Below are 20245 nucleotides of genomic sequence, written 5' to 3'. Positions count from 1 at the left end.
TTCCATCATATCAAAGCCCATCGAAGAAACTGTTTTATGAACAAACACAACATTACGTTTTCCTCTTTATAACCAACATTGTATGATTTGCTCTGTGTCCATAGGAGTCAAGCACCAGGATTCACAGAATTCTTTCTTAGCTTTTCTTAATGCCCCAACGTCAACGCTTGACCAGTTCGATGTAAGTTTTGGTCAGCTCACTTGTTCAAAATATATATGACTGTTCATATGTATATATCTGTTGAAGATTTTATATGAACACGTTAGAGGGTCAATTATGGTCACCATTTCATTCGTACATATTGATGCTTGGAGCAACTAATTTTGACTGGCAAATTCGTATTTACAAGTGCGTTCAAACATATTTTCAATCATTTTTGAAACATTTTGAACATACAGTACTTGCCAAAGCGTTTGAAGATAACGTATTTGTCTGAGTACAAATGGAGTTTTTTTTCCCCTCATAACGGCATATAACTGCATAACTCCAAAGCATAAAAAATGTCTTCACATATCTCTGTTTGAAAAAATAAATTCAAATGCAAAATAAGTAATATCACGTCATGCACAAGGCTTAAAATCATTTTACATACCTCTAAATAAACCTGTATGTTCAGGCATATTTGAAAACATGTTTGAACATAATTGCAAGTATGTTTGCCTGTACATTTGAACGGATTTGCGAGTATGCTTGAACATACTTTTAAATATGTTCAAACAAGATTGCCAGGAAAACATGTTCATTTCACAATGAGAGCTCCATATTTCCATACGTTTTTTTTTTTTTTAACATCATCCATATTTCTATTTTTACATCAGTTGTCCTTGCTTTGTTTTTGCACATCAGGACTCTTATTCCTCTTCTTCATCTTCTTTAATTGAGTTTTGGGAAGACGTAAGTTTCCTTGGTTAGATGAAAGTTCTTGTTTGTGTTGTAACTGTACCCTAACGACCGGAAAAGGGCGTAGTAGATGTGTTTGTAAGTCCATGCTTGTTTGGATGTAAGTCTCGTGTATAATGCAACAATAGAACGGCAACTCCAAGTAGAAATCTATGTAATGATTGCCATTTTTGCAGTGCTGGTTCCAGATAGTCAGTATATGTTAATGAGCTCTGTGAATGACTCCGTTATGGCTGTCTGGTCACGGGGATTGGTTTGAATTGCATCACCAATAGTTCAGTGCATTTTTATATGAATGTGATTTTGCAGTCATAGATAAAATATATATGTTATTTTGAGCTAAAACCAACACTTAATTAGCTACCGCGCTGCATACTGACTTTGCCTGCTTCCCTCACTGTTTTTGTGTACAGTTTGTTCTCTTTCCGCACTATTCCTTAGTTCAAACCCAGTGCACATGATGCAAAATGTTTTGATTGTTTGCTGCTCAGCTAGACGACCTTAGGTTTCTGGTATTCACTCACTTCTTTGTCTCTACCACACACGCCGCGCCTCTCTTCTGCCGCTGAAGCGCTCGCCCTCCGTTGGCCCAGCTAGCAAAGGCAGACGTGTAAGCACCATCGCCATACTGTGTGACCACACTTTTCAATTTGCTTGCATATTTCATTTTTATTCGCTTGATGTCTGTATGTGTAAGATAACGTTTGCATGGCAAGGGTGGGATGTGATACTTTCTGTGAATGGTGAGGTGACAAAAGGCTTGCTGGAGTTGTTATATGTTCAAATAAATGGGTTTTGTTTGCTTTGGGAACTACCATGCATGTAGCAGCTGTATGGTTAACATAGCCTTTGTCTTTTTCTTTTATTCTTCAATCATAGGCATTTGTGGTATCATATTATAAATGAAATCTTTTTCATCATTGAGTGGAGTTACCTCAAGTATTTTTTTCTCTGAATGATCTGACAGCTAACCTTTCCCCCGAAATATGTAGAGGGCACATTTTGGTGAACTTCCAGTATATGCTTGTATTGTACTTGAGGCTTTACTTCATTTGTTTCTTCCCTCTCACCAGGTGGAATCAATGGATAATTTCACCTTCTCCAACACTCCATCCCGAGAAGATGACCAGAAGTCCCACCTCAAGTCCCGTTCACGTTCACCCTCAATGGCCAGTGATATGGAGCCCATAGAGGTGAGACTTCTGCAGATTCACTCACTCTGAGCTGACGATGGGTTTTGGCTTGTTTCGGCGGAGAGGCATCGACATGACTGACATGTTTGAAAATATTTTGTGACTTCTTGATAGCATTGCATATTTGTTCTGTAATGTTGTGAAGCGGATGCAAATGTGTCAACATGCTTGCCATACCGTCTCATTGTGGGAAAATGTTCAGCTCACATTAGTGACATTGTATAACAGGTTCAGCCTTGCCATCCTCATGATTTGTCAGTAATACATTTTTGGAGAAATGTAAGACACAACAGTTGTTTAAGCTTTCACAAAACAAAAGTATTCTATACGCTTAGGCTATGTGCACGCACACTGCAGGGCATGATGCCCAATCTTCGGGGTCAGAATTTACCTGCAATGTAAAAATAGCCTTAAATAGTTGCTGTAACTCAGTGCTCCTCAAATGCTTCTGGGCGGGTTTGAGGTGATGCCGGGGGGGCGGATGACCCCAGGGAGAAGGCTTTGTTTTTGTCAAGTGAAGTGTAACTGCAATAAAATAAGACTTTTTTTTTTTTTTGTAGTGTCAGGCACTTTGATCCACTAGGTTATTTTTTTCCTGTTTTAGACAAAGCTGTAACCCGTATAAAAGCTGTTAAAAAATAATGAGCAGTTGTTGAAAGTTGATTTATATGGCAAAATATAATTGAGAAGCACTGCTGTAAATTAACCTTGTCCTCACAGTCCTCATTGCTTTGTTTCTGTGTCCATCTCCCACAGTTGATAGATCATTCACCCCGTGCAGTCCAGACCCCCACTATGCGCTCAGGAGGATATGGCAGTATAGGTCGCTCCTCCCCTAAGGTTAATACTTTTTCCTCTACTTTTAGTTACTTTTTACATGATTGAGTTCAAAATTGCATTGCATCTCACCTTTTTCTACCTTTCACCCCTTGCCCTCCTAGCCAAAAGCACATCAGTTTGTAGTGAAGTCGTTCAACACGCCTACAAAGTGTAACCAGTGCACTTCCCTCATGGTGGGACTCATACGCCAAGGTTGCACCTGTGAAGGTAAGGGCTTTGCAAATTGAAATGGTTTTAATGTCGCTAAATAGTAATGTACATAACAAACCTCTAACCTGTCCCTCCTGCTATCTCCTCATCCAGTGTGCAACTTCTCGTGCCATGTAACATGTGCAGACAAAGCTCCAGCAGTCTGTCCCGTTCCGCAGGATCAGACCAAGGGACCACTCGGCATTGACCCTCAAAGGGGCATTGGGACTGCATATGAAGGGCATGTGAGGGTAAGTGAGCCCTTTGATGACTACAGTAAGTCATCATAGCTCAATGTTACAATAACATTCTTTGGTGGTTATAGGTGCCGAAACCAACAGGGGTGAAGAAGGGCTGGCAGAGGGCAATGGCAGTGGTGTGCGACTTCAAACTGTTTCTCTATGAGCTAGGTGAAGGAAAGACAACACAGCCAAGTGTAATTGTGAGCCAAGTCATAGATATGAGGTAAGAAAGGGAAATGTCGTTCGTGTACAATAAAAAATGCCACAGTCTTTAAAACTGGATTCTGGCCTATGCGTTTATTTCCAGCAATTAGTCACAAACCAGGGTACCATTATCAACTTTATTTTAATGTTTAAGGTTAACGCTTCAAGCAAGATACTTTCCCATTGTTTTTGGAGAGACTTATTTTGTTATTATTGATGTGATTTTGAAAAAAAAAAACAGATGTAATAATCTTTTTTTAACAGTAACAATTTTAACACTCACAGGGATTGTACAAGATACATCTTACTAAGAATCTGGGGAAAAAAGGAGATCAAAGTGCCTGAAACATAAATATGCCAATCCTTATTGAAACTAAAAATATTTTCGACCCAATGAACATTTGATGCTGAAAAAATAATTAATTTATTAATTAATTAATCATAAACATTTATACTAATATCTTAAATATATTAGAATATGGTATAAAACATTGTGCTTTTATTTTTTTATAAATCTCATTAACTCATTCAATGACAAGGAGTTCATGTTCCTCTTATGTTTCCAATAATGTGTTGTCGAAGATATATCTGGTTTGAAAAGCCTGAGTTTTGCTTAAAAACCTGAGATGAATCAGAACTTCCTATGAGGAACTGGAGCCATCAAATTATTCTTCAAGCAACACAAATTGATAGATTGATTTATATGTATATGTTGCTGCTTGTTTTGACCTTGACTTACCTGGCTTTGTCTCATCCAGGGATGAGGAGTTCTCAGTCAGCCCCGTTTTGGCCTCTGATGTCATTCACGCTAGCCGCAAAGATATTCCCTGCATATTCAGAGTGGGTTCTTCTCATCTGTATTCATTGTGTCATAGATTATATTGCAACAAAGCTGGAATCGTGCATATGAGATTAAATGATCATTTCATAGTTCAAAGGAGTGCCTTTCCTATTAAGAGGATATTGGCATTGAAAACAGAGCAAAAGTAATAATTGTGTTGGATTTTATTGTTTGCCTTTTTTTCACTTTTAGGATTCTTAACTTGAACAGTAAAAAAAAACAACCAAAAAACAGAAGAATAAAAACCTTATAAATTGCCCCAATGTTCACAGTTTTGTCCCTGTCATCTCTACAGGTAACAGCTTCTCAGCTTTCCCCCTCTAGCAGCCATAAGCCATCCATTTTGATTTTAGCTGACAGTGACCAGGAGAGAAACAAGTGGGTTGGCCTTCTCAATGAACTTCACCGCATTCTCAAGAAAAACAAGCTCAAGGAGCGCTTCGTCTATGTCCCCAAAGAGGCTTATGACAGCACTCTGCCACTCATCAAGACGACACAGTCTGCTGCTATAATAGGTGAGCATTCAGCATGAGCTGTGTTGACCTCCTGCTTAGATTCATGAGCAGCGAGCATTCTTATTGAACATGTTCTCAACATGCCATTGTTCTAATTTGCCATCAGATCATGAGCGTGTTGCTCTGGGCAATGAAGAAGGCCTCTTTGTCATTCATGTCACCAAAGATGGTAAGCTGGACAATAGACACTTCCATGAACAGCTATTCAAAAGTTTATTTCTACTATCAAGGGTCCACCTTATATACTCAAAGAGCCACCTCCTATAGGAAAAAAAAAGTCACAAAACTATTTTCATATTCAAAGAGAAGATATCATTGCACAAATATAATAAAATGACTCATTCATGAAATCAAAGACACCCTTAATGATTCATCAAAATCACAAATAAAAAATGCCATTTGTTTTGCCATCAATGAATCACATATGACTGTCCAATACTGTATTTTCCGCAATTTAAGGTGAACCTAAAAACCTTCAATTTTCTCATATGCTAGCGGTGGGCCTTATATATTGCATAAACTGCGAGTTTTCTTTGGGGGACGAAAAAATAAAATAACCTAATTGCCATGTAAACTCTTCAATTTTTACCCCTGCATTTCAGTTATAAATGTATTTTTTACAATTACAATTACATTTTTTATAACATCCTTTTTGAAATTGTGACACGCTATATATGCTCCAATTTTGAAGCAATTTATATGGGGACAAGGCACAAACACCATGATTTTTTGTAAAATAAAGTGTAGTTTTATATTATTTTAAAAAAATGAAGTTTATTTAATTGAATCATAATTATATTATTTTAAGCGCTTGGTTCCTCTTGGCATTGATGTATTTTTTATTTTTTTTAAATGTAATCAAAATGTATATTTTCCCATTCCTCTCCAGTACTTTTCACGACTCATCTTTATTCTTAATGTCTGAATGTCTAGCAATAATGTTTGATTGACTTATCCGATTGTTTTGTTGTCGCCATCTTGAAACCATGACTCCGACCAATAGCAGACCAGCATTGTAGTGACATAGGCAGTGACGTATGAGCGCGGAGCTACTCAGGGTCACGCACACACACTGACCGCCACTAGAAGATAAGTTGTTGTTTTTGATGTCGTAAGGTGAAAAAAATGTTGTGAAGAGAGGACAAAAAAACTTCGCAGTCCACGTCGTAAGGTGGAAAAAATACGTAAGACAGGGACGTCGTAAACCGGGGTTCACTATATCACTTGAACATACACAGATGTGAACAGAAAGTTTTTCCAGGTCATGGAAAGTGGAATAACCAAAAAAAAAAAAAAAAAATCTGAATTGTAGAGCTGTCATCATGGTAAAAATGCCTACTTTTAAGAATGTCTAATAATGAATAATAATAATGTAAACACTGAATTTGGAGGTGTTTCCAAACATTTGACTGATACTGACATCAAACAACTAAAACAATTTTATTTTAATTTTCACAAGAGCGTCATAATCCTCATATTTACAATTACATTTGGGAAACAAACTATTTGTTAATGAAATACTAATTATTTACCAACAAGATGGAGCCACATGCAGCTCAAGGGCTTGCAAACCCATGTCCCTTATGAGTCTTAAGAAATCCTTAGAAACCCCCCTGTAAGTTATTGTAATCAAGGCATGAAAGACCTATGTCATTATACAACCCTTCTACTCCTGCATCCATCCTCAGAAATCATTCGAGTGGGCGACAATAAGAAGGTGCACCACATCGACCTGATCCCACAGGAGCAGCTGCTGGCTGTCATCTCTGGAAGGAACCGCCACGTCCGGCTCTTCCCCTCACAGGCTCTGGACGGCCGCGAGATCGACTCCTTCAAGCTCGCAGAGACAAAAGGCTGCCAGACCATTGTCTCCGGACCCGTCCGAAACGGTTCGCTAACATGTCTCTGCGTGGCCATGAAAAGGCAAATTATGTGTTATGAGGTTTGTACACACCTTCCACTACACTTATTTCTTGGGAAAAGCCCGTGCTATTTTTGTTTAACGAATCTATGCTCCATGTACACCAGGTGAACAAGAGCAAAGCCCGCCATCGTCGGCTGCGGGAGCTGCAAGCTCCTGGGATTGTCCAATGGATGGGTCTGCTCAATGAGCGGCTCTATGTGGGCTACCAATCTGGTTTCACTCGCTACAGGTACTCAGCTCAGCTGACGTTGTGCGTTGGAGTTTCTTGTTTTTATGGATGGTGACCCAACCCAACAACTCTTCTGATCACCTCCATAGTGTCCACGGCGATGTGTCTCCGGTTAGCCTGCTCCATCCCGAGGATCACACATTGGCATTTATCCCTCAGCAGAACCTCGATGCCCTTTGTGCAGTGGAGATCTCTAGCAAGGAGTTGTTGCTGTGCTTCAGTGCCATCGGCGTGTACGTGGACTCTCAGGGTCGCAGGTCACGCCAGCAGGAGCTCATGTGGCCTGCTGTGCCAAATGGCGCCTGTAAGCATTGTTTCTCCAAATTAAAGTCAACATGAAACCTTAACAAATACGTGTAACCACATTTTCTTTCCCCACATTAGGCTACAATGCCCCTTACTTGTCCGTGTACAGTGAGAATGCAGTGGATGTGTTTGATGTCAACACCATGGAGTGGATTCAGACTATACCAATAAAGAAGGTACGCGGCTTTACGTTTTAGCATTTTATGATGTTAAACTACTCTGCTGGATTCATGCCACCTAGTTAAAGAGACATAATTTGGATTCTTCTGCTCTTGTGTCTGTATACGTGTATATGAATAAAATGCATGAGATCTTATCAGACTAAAGCCATTTCCAAATGCAAATATCATTATAAATCTGATTTTTATCAGATAAGTAAAAATGGACAGGAATTGTGTAAAGCAGCCAGTGGAGTAACTTTATTTAAAACAGTGGGAGTCAGTCCAGGCAAACTAAATGCTATATGACATTGTGTGTGAAAATGTTGTTGCTGTTGGATGCTGACAATTTTATTTCCATTTTGTGCAGCTATGTGTGGTTTAATGTGTTCAGTGAACTGGAAATAACGTCATCAGGGACTATAGGCCCTGGTATGCATTGTGAAAGTCCAACCTTTGTCTCCCTCTTGTGGGATACATTGGAAGTTTGACCGCTCTCAGAAGAATTAGAAAAATGCTTGGACTTGATTGATATTACCCATCCATCTTTTCTAGCCCCTTATCCTCACAAGGGACGCTGGCGTGCTGGTGCCTATTTGTGTTTTAGTGATTAATTTAAAAATATATATAATCTGTGCTGTCGTACGTGTGTGTGACTACAGGTGCGACCTTTGAATGTCGATGGCTCCCTGAACCTGTTGGGGCTGGAAACAGTGCGGCTCATCTACTTTAGAAACAAAACAGCTGGTAAGATGTCTTCTTTGCCTTTCACTTCGTTCACCAGACAACATGAAAACCAGATGTGTCTGAGGCGACATTGTTTGCGTGTTTGTGTGAGAATTGCTTTGTAGTTGCTGATATAAATATAACCGTGGCTTTGTTTTGATCTTTCAGAGGGCGACGAGCTGGTCGTTCCGGAGACGTCAGACAACAGCAGGAAGCAGATGGTACGCAGCATGAACAATAAGAGACGCTTCTCCTTTAGGGTGCCAGAAGAAGAGAGACTTCAGCAGAGAAGGTACTTGGCTATTCTTAAAACCGGTATGCTGAGGTTGATCATTTTCTATTATAATTTACACTCATGCATAGTTAAATAGCAATTAAAAACTACAAACGATATCACAAGTCTGCCTCCTTATTGATTTGATTTTTTGTTTATATTACTAGTTAAGTGCTCATTTTACTGTTGGGTCCCTGGAAGTCGCAATACTAAAAAGCTATGGGTCCCAACAGAATCTTTGGAGTCCCAAAAATTGGGCAGTAAAAAGGAAAAAGTAAGTCTAAGGTTCAAACCGCATTGACAAGACATGGGTAAAAACCAACAACAGATATTACCAAATGTCACAGTAAAATTTAATAAAATTATTGAATGAACCGTCATCATCTGTCAAGATATGAATATAAACTATTTCAAGAGAGCAGCTAAATTGAGAGAATGGGCAAAGCATGAAACCAGTTTGTTTATCTTCTGTTTATCGGGAGCATTGTCAATCACAATTGTAACATTTTTTTTTTTTTTAGTACAGTGACAGTCTTGACAATATTTTCATTCATTTACCTTTATGTGAATTAAATGTGTGCATGAATTAATTTGGAGTTTGCATACATTGTTTTGTATTTTGTTTTGTTCTATTTTATTTTGTGGAAATGCAAATCTCTATTTTTATGTAATACGTTTTTGAAATACCCCTGCATAAAACATTGATTCGGAGGACCCACATTGATTTAAAAGTAGGCGTTCTTATCAAAAATTATTCATCCTGGTTGCAGGGGAACGAGAGCGCTGCCAGTTAATACTTTGTTGAGCCTTACATGATTTTCCTGTTTGTGTGTGACTGCAGAGAGATGTTGCGGGATCCAGAGATGAGAAACAAGCTGATCTCCAACCCCACAAACTTTAACCATGTTGCACACATGGGACCAGGGGATGGCATCCAGATTCTCAAAGACTTGCCTATGGTACTGTATTTAAACCTTGTAGTCATGTTAAACACTATGCCCAAAACACCTGATTACATGCACACACAACATCGCAGTGAAGGCGGAGTAGAACTTCCTCCTGGAATGCTAAGATCAACGACATTGATTTGCAGTTCTCTGGTCTGGTACCACATCGGTGTCACTTATGTTTCTATTTTAATGTGCTCAGGCTTGTCCAACTCTTACTGTTTTGTTTAGAAAACGTTAACAGCTATTCAATGCTGCAGATTTCACAGACGGGACGATGCAGATATAATGTTGGATGTTGCATAAAATAAAACGCTTCCCTGCTGCAAAACAAAACCTTGCCTGCAACATTTAGTTCTTGAAATCAAAGCCATTTGTTACTTACAAGTGCCACAATGCATAGCAAGAACTTTGCATTATGGGAGTCCAGGCAAAGCCACTCAACAAAGTCAGAGAAATGCAAACGCTTGTAAATGTCATTAGTTGTCCGAGAGCGTCCCCCCCTGTGGTTTTGGGGTCTCAACACAAAAATTTCTATCGTACCCTGTTTGCGAGTTGCCGTTGAAAGGATTAATGCAAAATTTGGGGAAAATGCATGATAAAACATCAGGTTTTCAATATGAACAACAGTTCCAATTTTTAATGATCAATATAGCACTGCCTGCTTGCAGTGAGCATCCACTTACGTCACTTACATTCTACGTGAGGTTTCTTGAAGGCGTTTTTATGGGTCCATTGGCTATTTATTCACCCTCACTCTTTTGATCGACAATTTAGTGATTCTAGACACACAGTCCAGAGCTAATTACGGTGGGAGAATTATAGAGTCACACAAGGTGGGAAACTCCTTTTCAGATTTCATGGTGAGTTTGAACGTAGAGATAGTGGTCAAGGAGGCAAATAATTACTTTGAGCCAATATTAATTTTTTTATGGAATAAAAATGATGTCCAAATTAAAATAAAAAAAGGCTAACACAAACTCTTAGTTCTGTTGAAATGTCTTCAAGAATGTTAATTGATCACCTTTTTATATGCTGCAATACATGATATATGTATGTCTAATATTACAAAAAATAGCCATCAGTCTGGTTGTAGCATCATGCGCTGGAATAGTGGAAGCACAACATACTTACTTACATGCCACATACGTTCAAATTGCTTCAAGTCAGCTGCTAGAAAGCTGGAACTTGGACAATTGGAACATTTGCAAAAGGACATTTCCAAGCACACATCAAAGCTGGTTTTGGAATGTTTAAGCAGGTTTAAATTAAGCTTCTGGAATGGCCTTCCCAAAGCTCTGACCTCGACACTAGTGAACATTTTTGAAGATTTTGAAAACCTATACAAAGCTGTTGCATGTGACTGACACCTTTTTGGGGGGTGGGGGGTGTTTTTGTGCTTGAATTTAGAATGTCCGCATCCAAGAAAGCCGCGCAGGCTTCAGTGGTTCGGTTAGCATCCCTTCCATTACCAAGAACAAGGCCGAACCGGGCCGCTCCATGAGTGCCAGCAGCGGACTGGGCATACGTAAGTGGCCCGTGTCACCTCCGTTTGGTTAGTGGCCTCCTCGTGACTTCTTTGTGGTGTCGCAGGCTCGTCCTCCCAGAACGGCAGCGCCCTGCGAAGGGAGCTGTCAGGAGGGAGTTACAGCTCCAAGCGCCAAGCCATGACATCGCCCTCGGAGAGCTCCCTGTCCTCAGGCGGCGGCATGGACTGTGGGGACGCTCCCCTCTCGCAGTTTGACAGAGAGGTCAGTGCATACGCTTCATGGGGGAAAAAAAACAAAAGGGGGGAAACATACCCTACAATGTGATTGTGTGTCTGCATGTGATCATCGTTGTTGCGCATTCCCCCATTTGCCACAAACATCCCAGCAGGCGCTTTTCCTCACCCTCTTGTTCCAACCTGCTGATTGGTCAGCACCCTGTGATGTCTTAAGTGGCTTTCTGATCTTGACCGTTGCTCCCCGTGGTCTTCCATCAGCTGGGTTTTAGCCTACATTGTCACTTCCTGTTCTGTGAAAGGAAAATCTTTCATGTGGTCCTAAAGTCCTTGTCGCATTGAACAGTAGGTGAAGTGCTGTAGTTGTTTGGTTATGGGTGACTTCTGCCCCCCATCTAAACAAGTCCACCCCATTCCACCTTCGCTTTTGATTCCTCCTCCAACTCCACCGCCACCCTCGTGGCCGCTGACCACCGGAAGCAGTCCATCCCCGATCCCATTCTGCCCCATTTGTCACCTCTTTCACCCCGCCCGCCCGCCCGCCCGTCTTCCCCCACCCCAGCATGCTGTCTGTGGGTGTGGCGCTGAGTCTGAACTCTCCTCTGCAGTGGCAGGCAGTTTCGCCGTCGGAGAAGACCCCCGATCTGAAAAGGGCTTTAAGGACCTTGCTTAGTAAGATGAAGGTAATGTCAACAACTGCAACGACCTGCACTTGACACACAAGCGAGAGCACCCTACGAGGCGTGTGTGTATGTGTGTGTTATAGCTCCTCAACAAATGGATGTGTGTTGAGTCCACAAACATACCCACGTGCCACTTTTGGACATTTCGGGGAAGTGATGCCCCATCACATCGTTCGCCAGAGCTTTCTGGTCATGCTTTCATCCCCTTGATCACTATTGCTGCCCACTCAGCCAATCACACGGCATGTCTGCTTCCACTCAGCTGCAGTAACAATAAGCCAATTGGTGCAGTCTACTTCTTGTCCACTTGTTTGACATGAATTTTTTTTGGGTACTCTAATCTCCCAGCAGTGTTTCCTAAATTTTAATCAGCCAAGGCACATAGTTTACATTTGAAAAAATGTCACATCGCACAAACCTTTCTAAAAAAAAAAAAAAAAAAAAAAAAGTATAAATCATGTAGTCACTCTACATAATATTAGAAGTGTAACAAAATCGATATTATGAATAAAAATTAATAAAACGAATTCACTTCCTGGCGGCTTTTGTGTCATCACACTGGATGTGCACTACCAACAAAGGTTTTGTGAAGGTCAGCTTCAAAATAAACACACCAAATAATGCATGAACATCAATGCAATAACCATAGTATGCTTTCATTTTGAAGTTGATTTTTGCAGTGGTGGTTGCATAGCAGCTGGCTTTACTCTGTTGTGATGGTGCAGCACTTAGCTTGTCTCATTCTCATGATATCATTTATTGCCATCACATCATAGCAAAAAAAAACAAACAAACAAAAACATTACTTAATCCTATAGATTGCCAAGAAACCGCTAGTCAAATACACTGCCATAATATAGCACATGTCTCCAGTGTTAGTGCTAGCCGCTAACTAAAGAACTTGGTGGTGTTAATAAATGCAAATATCTAAACAATATGGGCTTTGTATCAATCTGTAAAAGCTGACACATCAATAATAATAATCAATCAATCAATCAAATTTGATTTGTATAGCCCTAAATCTTAATCTTTATCCTAATATTAATCTTTATCTTAATTATGGGAGTCAGTCTAAGCCACTCAATGGTCATTGCAAAAGTCTTAAATTGTCCGCAAGCATTTCCTGGTGGTTTGGGGTGTCAACACAAAAAATTCTATTGCACCCTGTTCGCAAGTTTACATTGAAAAAAAATTGATGCCAAAATTGGGGGAAATGCATGATAATATATCGGGTAAGCCCAACATGGGCTAAGTTGACATATGCAGAGTGCACCTCTCGACCTCTCGTTGCCAAGCATTTAGAACGGATGGCATTTGAAAGTTTACAGCTTTTGACAAAATGTGCAATATTTTAGCTTCCAAGTGTTTTTGTGTGTGTGTGTGTGTGTGTGTGTGTGTGTGTGTGTGTGTGATTTTCTTTTGATTTCGGACATAAATAACATCTAAAAGCCAGAGTTGGGTCACAATTTCCCCCGGGGGCTAAAATTGTAGTTAATATTTAAACGGTCATGAATCAGGCCTGGCCAAAAAAGATGGTGTCTCTAAGAACAGATGGAGGTAGTTAAATCCATTTTAGGTCATCAGTGTATGAAGTACAAAAGTTTGTATATTTGTCTCCCACTTTTTAAGCCATCTTCCATGGCCTGCTGGGCATTTATGACTCTAATGGAGGTGTTTTACTTGTACAGTATTTGTTGGGGTTGCTGACAAAAGGGTCAGGGTGAATTCTTAAGTGTTTTGAGCAATATCATTATCATATCATAACCCATTCGATGACGCTCTAGAGTGACCCGAGGCATTCATTTTGGTCCCTTAAAAAGTGGCAGCCATATATAAAAATGCATGTAATGTCACAGCCATTTACTTGAATTAGCTGCAACTGCCTTCAAATTAATTGTGAACAATTAAAGTTGAAAAACATTCAGCATCATTTAAAAAAAAAAACAACAATCCATTGCTCCTTACATTTATGGTTAGCAACAGCTTGGCCAAATAAATAGTTAATTCAGCGGGACTGTTTGATGCACATCCTTTTTCAGATGTATCCAAAGCTGTTGAATTGAACTTAAGCCTGGATTTTGGTTGGTCCATTTCTGTTTGTCGGGGCGAGACTTTGGTATCTTGGCTGTGCGTTTATGATTACTAATAATTCTTGTTTTGACCTCATTCTTGGTGGTTTGTGCTATGACGCGCACTCTAGACAGGCATGTGGTTTTGCATCTCATACCTGGTCCAATTGAGGCTCAATTTAGAGCTCCATTACAAAGGCTGTGAATACATGTTGTTTCTTAGTTTAACTTAGTTTCACCACGTTTGCAAAAAAACAAAACAAAAAAAACCCAGCAGAATCAATGAGGTAATGTTAGAACACAAGTCTCATTTGAAATAATGATTACTGAAATTCCTTAAATATAAGACCACTTCTTTTTTTAACCAACAATGATGGGCAAAAGTATGGGTGTGTGCCTTTGACGGTAACTTAAAGTTTAGATTGGTTGTTAGATCAACAAACAAAGCGATTTTGGGCATATTATCATAAATTACAAAATTCTTACGTAGATAGTGCAACTTGCAGGGAATCGTGGGGCAGATTTCACAGAGACACAAAACAAGCACTGCCCTTCCTCACTACAAAATGTAATATCAACAATGGCCAGAGGCGGCGCCAAAAAACAAAGATCAAGCAAAACAAAGCTCAAATGAATAAACTGTTAAAAGATAAACCAAAACATCATTATTTCGGGTGCGCATGGTAAAGGTTGAGATGTCTCCAGCTGATTCAATTAAGAGTTGGAGAACACAGAAATGTATTCCATTTGACTTGTTTTTTGCATATACACACAATCAAACTTGGTGGAACACAGATGTTCCCGAAGCACAATTTTTGGTATTTATGGCAAAATGAACTCGAGTTGTGTCACGAGGAAAAGGAAAAACAACCGCTTTCAGCACATTCAATGTTACACTGGCGCTGCATTCACTGACCATTCTCAATGTGGGAAATCTGAAACACACTTTACACGCATCAATATAGAACTTACAAATATGAACACAAGAAGATGTTAAGAATTTAGGAAGATGGATCTATTCTGTTTTGCTATACTTTTTTTTTAGGTCGCTGAACTGTTGACGCATCTTATACTCTGTAACACAAAATACCAGAATGTGACCCTAAAATTAAGGGTGCGTTTTGTGGGCAGGTGCGTCCTATATTTGGGGAATTACGGTACTTTGTGGCTTTTTTATTGCACATTTCCCTGCATTATCATTTGTTGCGATGATCGCGCTCCATGTGCACATGGTTACCATAGCAACAGAAGGCCTTCAATAGAATACAGTTGCCTAAATGCAGATTTTTTTCTTCTTCTTTTGTATTTTGCAGGACTCTGACTCTCCGCGCCACTCGACGGCCTCAAACAGCTCCACTTTCAGCAGCCCCCCGAGTCCGGCCTCGCCCCACAAGACCAAGTCGTTGTCCTTGGAGAGCACTGACCGCACTGGCTGGGACACATGAGCCGGCCCAGCTCACCAGCCCGCCTGCCCAGCGACAGCACACAATACCCCCCCGGTCTATGCCCACACAACTGTACCTCTCTGTACCCCCCCTCTACCCCACCCACTTTCCTTCCACAGTTGTTTATGGAGGAAAGAAGTGATGTCCAAATCAAATGCTCCCTTCTTTTTGGCATCAACTGACACTCATTCAGATGCAAAGACAGAAAAAAAAAAAAGATTTGTATTTGTACATAGGAGCGTTTTGGGTTTTAGGGGACAATATTTTAATTTATTTATCAAGCTTAGACTAGAAGCATTTGTTTTGCGTGACTGCCCCAAGAGCCCCCTCCCCACCTCAAACCAAGCTGCAGATTTGCTAACACTAAACTTCCCACCAAGTGCAGCGACTTTATGAAACGTTTCCAAAATAAAGCCCACAACCTCATGGTTAATCCTCATTGGTCCGGCGTAAAGCACGTCATGGAAGCCCAACCACCACAATAATGTACATAGGTTCAAAGTAGAGAGTAATATATGATAAGGAAATACTATAGAGAGCTACACGGGGAATTATACTTTTATTCACGAGTGATTTGGGATTTTACTCACACGGGTTCCATTTTTAAAGTATTTTATTGACAGATGTTCTTATTTTATGACACCGTGTCCTTCCCGTACACATTCGGATTTGCAATTGAGAAAATCCGGAGATGTCAATGCGGCAAAATGCATTGTAGTGTCCGTGTAAGCTTCATTTGGTAAACCCCCTCCCCCTTCCCCCCCCCAAAAAAAAACAGAGAAAGAGGTCAACATTGGCAATCAAAGTATAGTCTTTGCTTGTATTCAACAATGTTTGTTTGGATCACCTGCTCTTTTATAAAAAGAAGAAACACAAAGAATGTCAACACTAAGCTTCGTGGTTGGAATAGCCTATCCGCTTATCAATGCTCTGACTGTTGTTTGATTTTATTTCTTGTACAGGCGGATGCAAAGTTTCCTCAAGTGTGACACTACCATGCGAATGTTCCACTCAAATATTCACTACACTGCAGTGTACTAATGTTCTAGAGCAGGGGTTCTCAAAAGTTTTGGAGTCAGGGACCGTTTTTAGAAAGCTAATTTTCCTAGGAACCCCAATTGCAAATGTTTGCAGAAACAAAACAAAACAAACAATCTTTCAAGCCATATATAAGCACCCTTTTTATTCACCAACATATTCGATTTGACAACAAGTATATTTGTTACTTTTTAGCGATACTGAAGTTTAGAAAATAAAAATCGCAAATTGCACGCCTCTTACAACAAATCGGATCAATTTCCGATCATTTAGTCAAAAACAGCATTATAAAATAAAATGCCGCTATAGCTTTGCTGGCTTCATCGCTTCGTTACCAAGCAATTTGACAACTTTAAAAATGATCGTTTAAATATATATTAAACTGGTTGAATTGATTACTTTATTAGAGAGCCATGAATACTTTTACAATGTAATATATAATGAACAAATATATATTTTTTACGAATAACCCAATGTTCTGTCCTTCCTAGAAGTTACAATGTCTTCTAAGTAGACAGACAGCGAACAGCAAATAAGTGTAACTTCTTTAATTTAGTTGTGTCAGTAGTACAACTCTCACTCATTTATAACTAAAGAAAATACACCATACAACTCAGGTAAATTGTATATGCAAAAATTATATATCTTACTAATTGTACACAAATTGCGTAGATTAAATCAATAATATAACTAAATTACAAATGATATTCCTTTCAATCCAAATTGTTAATCAGACGCAAAGAAGCATGATTATCAATGCAAAATATTTGCATATGCTAACATTTACTATAAGGAAATACCTAGCACAAACGATAATGCTAAAGAACTAAACACTAGGCAACCATATATAACATGATGAAGATATAATCTAACATTAGCATGATATCTATAGTCACAAGTTGGACCAACAAACGACTAATTTGGGGCATATTAGCATAAATGATAACATTTCAATGAGAAGGAACAGCACAATGCCATAGACAACAATCGCTCCCAACTGAAGCCGCACCTTCCCCACTACTAAATGCACTATCAACAGCAGCCAGAGGGGGCGCCAAAAACAGGCCCAAAATCTATAACTGTTAAAAGATCAACTAAATCCGTTCCCTATTATTTCACGGACCCCATTTTGAGAACCACTGTTCTGGACTAGTATGTCACTTTGTAAGTGTGGTCAGGGAAATAAAAATGTTCCCTGCGGTCATTCCGCTTCATCCAGCTTTCGAAAAACACTATTCCAACACATGCGCGCTTTTCCTTTTAGATGTGTTTACTAACAGCCAATTTGATTCTGATTGAAAACACCTCCCGAGCGCCTGGCATGTGGAATGTATAATTTCAGAGCGAGGAGGCCCTTTGGTTGTACAGAAAAATCAAATGATCACAAAGAAAAGATGGGACTAACTCAGGAAAAGGATGGTAGCAATATGATGATTTTATGTCAGGATTGGATAATACATAAGGTTTTAGGGCTGCTGTGGCGAGAAACACTTAAGAATAATAATTAAAAAAAAAAATCAATTGCCTTTGCATTTCAGTGAGGTCTTATCTACGATACCTTCTATATTTTGCTCTTTCATATCATAATACACTTGGTTGTTTTCTAGGATTGCTTTGTAATAATTTGTACAGTTTTGCATGTTATAGATGTAATCATTTGTTTTTGTTTTTTTGGTTTGTTTTCCTTTGGATTTTTTTTTTAACGGTTTGGGCGTTTTAATGAGGATAACTCACTACAGGTAATGTAGATTCTTTTTGCACAAAAAATATTTAAGGTGTAAGGTCAAAACAAAATGTATGGAACTGGCTGCCACACTTCCGTGGACGACTCATAATAACCTGACTCCGATGTATTTCAATAAAGCGGAGGGCTGTTACAAATGCACTGTGTGAGTGTCTCATTTGTTTTTGAAATTAAATGTGTTTCTTTTCCATTTAATTAGTGTTTTGAAAAATTCACTCGTACGTATATGCAGAGCTTTTAGTCACTAAGGGAGAGTAATGATCACAGGGGTGTTTGAACTTAGTGTTCAAGAACTTTTATAGTTCAAAGTGCAATCAGCCTGCCGTCAAGAACCAGACATGTTAACTAATTGTAAATAATAAAACAGAAAAAAAATAATTAGTATGAGTGTAGACAGAGGTAGACCAACGTCTGATGAATGATGGACCAGAAAAAAAAAACTCAAATGTCGCCCTCTAGTGGTGGCGTAAGTTTGGCCAAAAATACACAGACAATTACAATTTTATTCGCCTTGAAAAAAAAATACACTGATGATGACGGAAAGGGGGTGGAGCTCTAACAAATGTCGGACTAAAACGAAGTATTACTGAATGTAAAAAATTAATGACCTCATTTGAATAAGTAACATAAAAAGTCAACTTTTAGGAGCTTTTAACCAAGTTCAAATGGTGATTTGTCAGCCTAAACACTCCCAAAGTATTATTTTCCTTCATTGATGCATTTCTAAATATTCCTTGCTTTTTCTGCACTCTCACACCGGCGCGTACAGGTGAAAGCAGCTTGAAGTTTGGTTATGATGACAGGGGCGAGACAAGCAATTCACAACACCTTGCACCGCCTGTGCAGGAGAAAATACACGCTGACCTCATCCATGTATTTTACTTTCGTTTTGGTTCCACAGCTGAGGAGGAGAGATTTTGCACCAAGTCAGCCAAGTAAACAGCAACATTTCATTTATTAGCTACAATGTTTTACTGTTAAAATGCTGAGGTGTCCAAAAAGTGTGTTTGGGAGTACACAGCCAAATAATGAGTGTCAGTATTACAGTAAATAATTCACCCTTGGGCGGAACTATTATTATGAATATTGGGTGTTCCAACATGGACAAATTTGATATAAGGAACGACACTACTTCACATTTTAATGTGAGTAAAACGCCTGTTTTTGGCCCCATTATGCTGTTGGAGTAGTCATAGTCAGCTGCAAGCCTTGTGAGGATCAAATGGTCAGGATGATGGATGGATGCTTGAGCTGCAAGATGGCGTGACACGGAAAGACCAAACGAGCCATTTTACTTCCTGGTTAGAAAGCTTGGTACCATAAAACTGGTATTAAATAAGGAATTAATTCGCCAAAGTGCCGAACGTAATTTATATGCACATATTACACCGTGGAAACTACTTAAACATCATGTTATGCCCCCCAATGTCATAAAATTAATGTTTATTTTTCAATATTTTAAAGTTAGGGTTTCTTAGAATATTTGCTTACACCTGTGAAAAATGAAACCTCATTAGCCACTTGTGATTTTTTGTTTTGTTCTTTTACTCTTAAATGTATAACAACATGCTTTATATATATATATATATATATATATATATATATATATATATATATATATATATATATATATATATATATATATATATATATATATATATATATATATATATATATATATATATATATATATATATACTGTTTACTATATGCAATAAAAATGCCTTACTTAAAATGTGGTTGTGCAACCTTTTTTCAACGCCATTATCTGAGACCAGTTCATAGGTGAAAGAGACAATGCTGCCTCAAGAATACATGCACGCGCCAGCTGATCCACAAACGTCATTCAACACTTCACAACCCGAATGAACTAGTAATGAGAATAATGAGAAGACAAGACAAGCGTGTAAAGAATCGCAGATTTAGTTGTGTGAGTTGAGACAAACGTTCTTTCGTTAAATGTGACTACACGTGTAGTTCAGATTATAGCCACTAGATGTTAGTAGTACGCCGTTCACAATATAGCATTAGCTGGAAAAGACTGTGAATGTCTT

The 20245-nt window shown here is 39.1% G+C and overlaps 1 protein-coding gene across 7 annotated transcripts in view; it reads left to right on the top strand.

The window, feature by feature from the left end:
* Positions 1-18328, top strand: part of cdc42bpab (CDC42 binding protein kinase alpha (DMPK-like) b) — an 80333-nt gene extending 62005 nt beyond the window's left edge. For 3 of the 7 annotated variants that reach the window (XM_088403172.1, XM_088403171.1, XM_088403176.1), the window contains exons 23-44: positions 105-181; positions 848-895; positions 1473-1511; positions 1975-2094; positions 2851-2934; positions 3036-3141; positions 3238-3374; positions 3449-3588; positions 4328-4409; positions 4706-4925; positions 5032-5094; positions 6614-6867; positions 6954-7078; positions 7168-7382; positions 7463-7560; positions 8205-8289; positions 8437-8560; positions 9384-9501; positions 10900-11017; positions 11083-11240; positions 11821-11895; positions 15278-18328. In XM_088403172.1, coding sequence (XP_088259298.1) covers positions 105-181; positions 848-895; positions 1473-1511; positions 1975-2094; positions 2851-2934; positions 3036-3141; positions 3238-3374; positions 3449-3588; positions 4328-4409; positions 4706-4925; positions 5032-5094; positions 6614-6867; positions 6954-7078; positions 7168-7382; positions 7463-7560; positions 8205-8289; positions 8437-8560; positions 9384-9501; positions 10900-11017; positions 11083-11240; positions 11821-11895; positions 15278-15409 — 2618 coding nt within the window. In that variant the 3' untranslated portion in view covers positions 15410-18328. The remainder of the gene's footprint in view (positions 1-104; positions 182-847; positions 896-1472; positions 1512-1974; positions 2095-2850; positions 2935-3035; positions 3142-3237; positions 3375-3448; positions 3589-4327; positions 4410-4705; positions 4926-5031; positions 5095-6613; positions 6868-6953; positions 7079-7167; positions 7383-7462; positions 7561-8204; positions 8290-8436; positions 8561-9383; positions 9502-10899; positions 11018-11082; positions 11241-11820; positions 11896-15277) is intronic. The other 4 variants (XM_088403173.1, XM_088403174.1, XM_088403175.1 and 1 more) reach the window with 4 other exon arrangements.
* The last annotated feature ends 1917 nt before the right edge of the window (positions 18329-20245 follow it).

This window comes from Hippichthys cyanospilos, chromosome 20 (genome assembly GCF_059441005.1).
Source record: "Hippichthys cyanospilos isolate Australia breed blue-spotted pipefish chromosome 20, RoL_Hcya_1.0, whole genome shotgun sequence".
NCBI lineage: Eukaryota > Metazoa > Chordata > Actinopteri > Syngnathiformes > Syngnathidae > Hippichthys > Hippichthys cyanospilos.
Note: the sequence above shows the minus strand (reverse complement) of the source record. Positions and strands in the feature narration are given on the sequence as shown.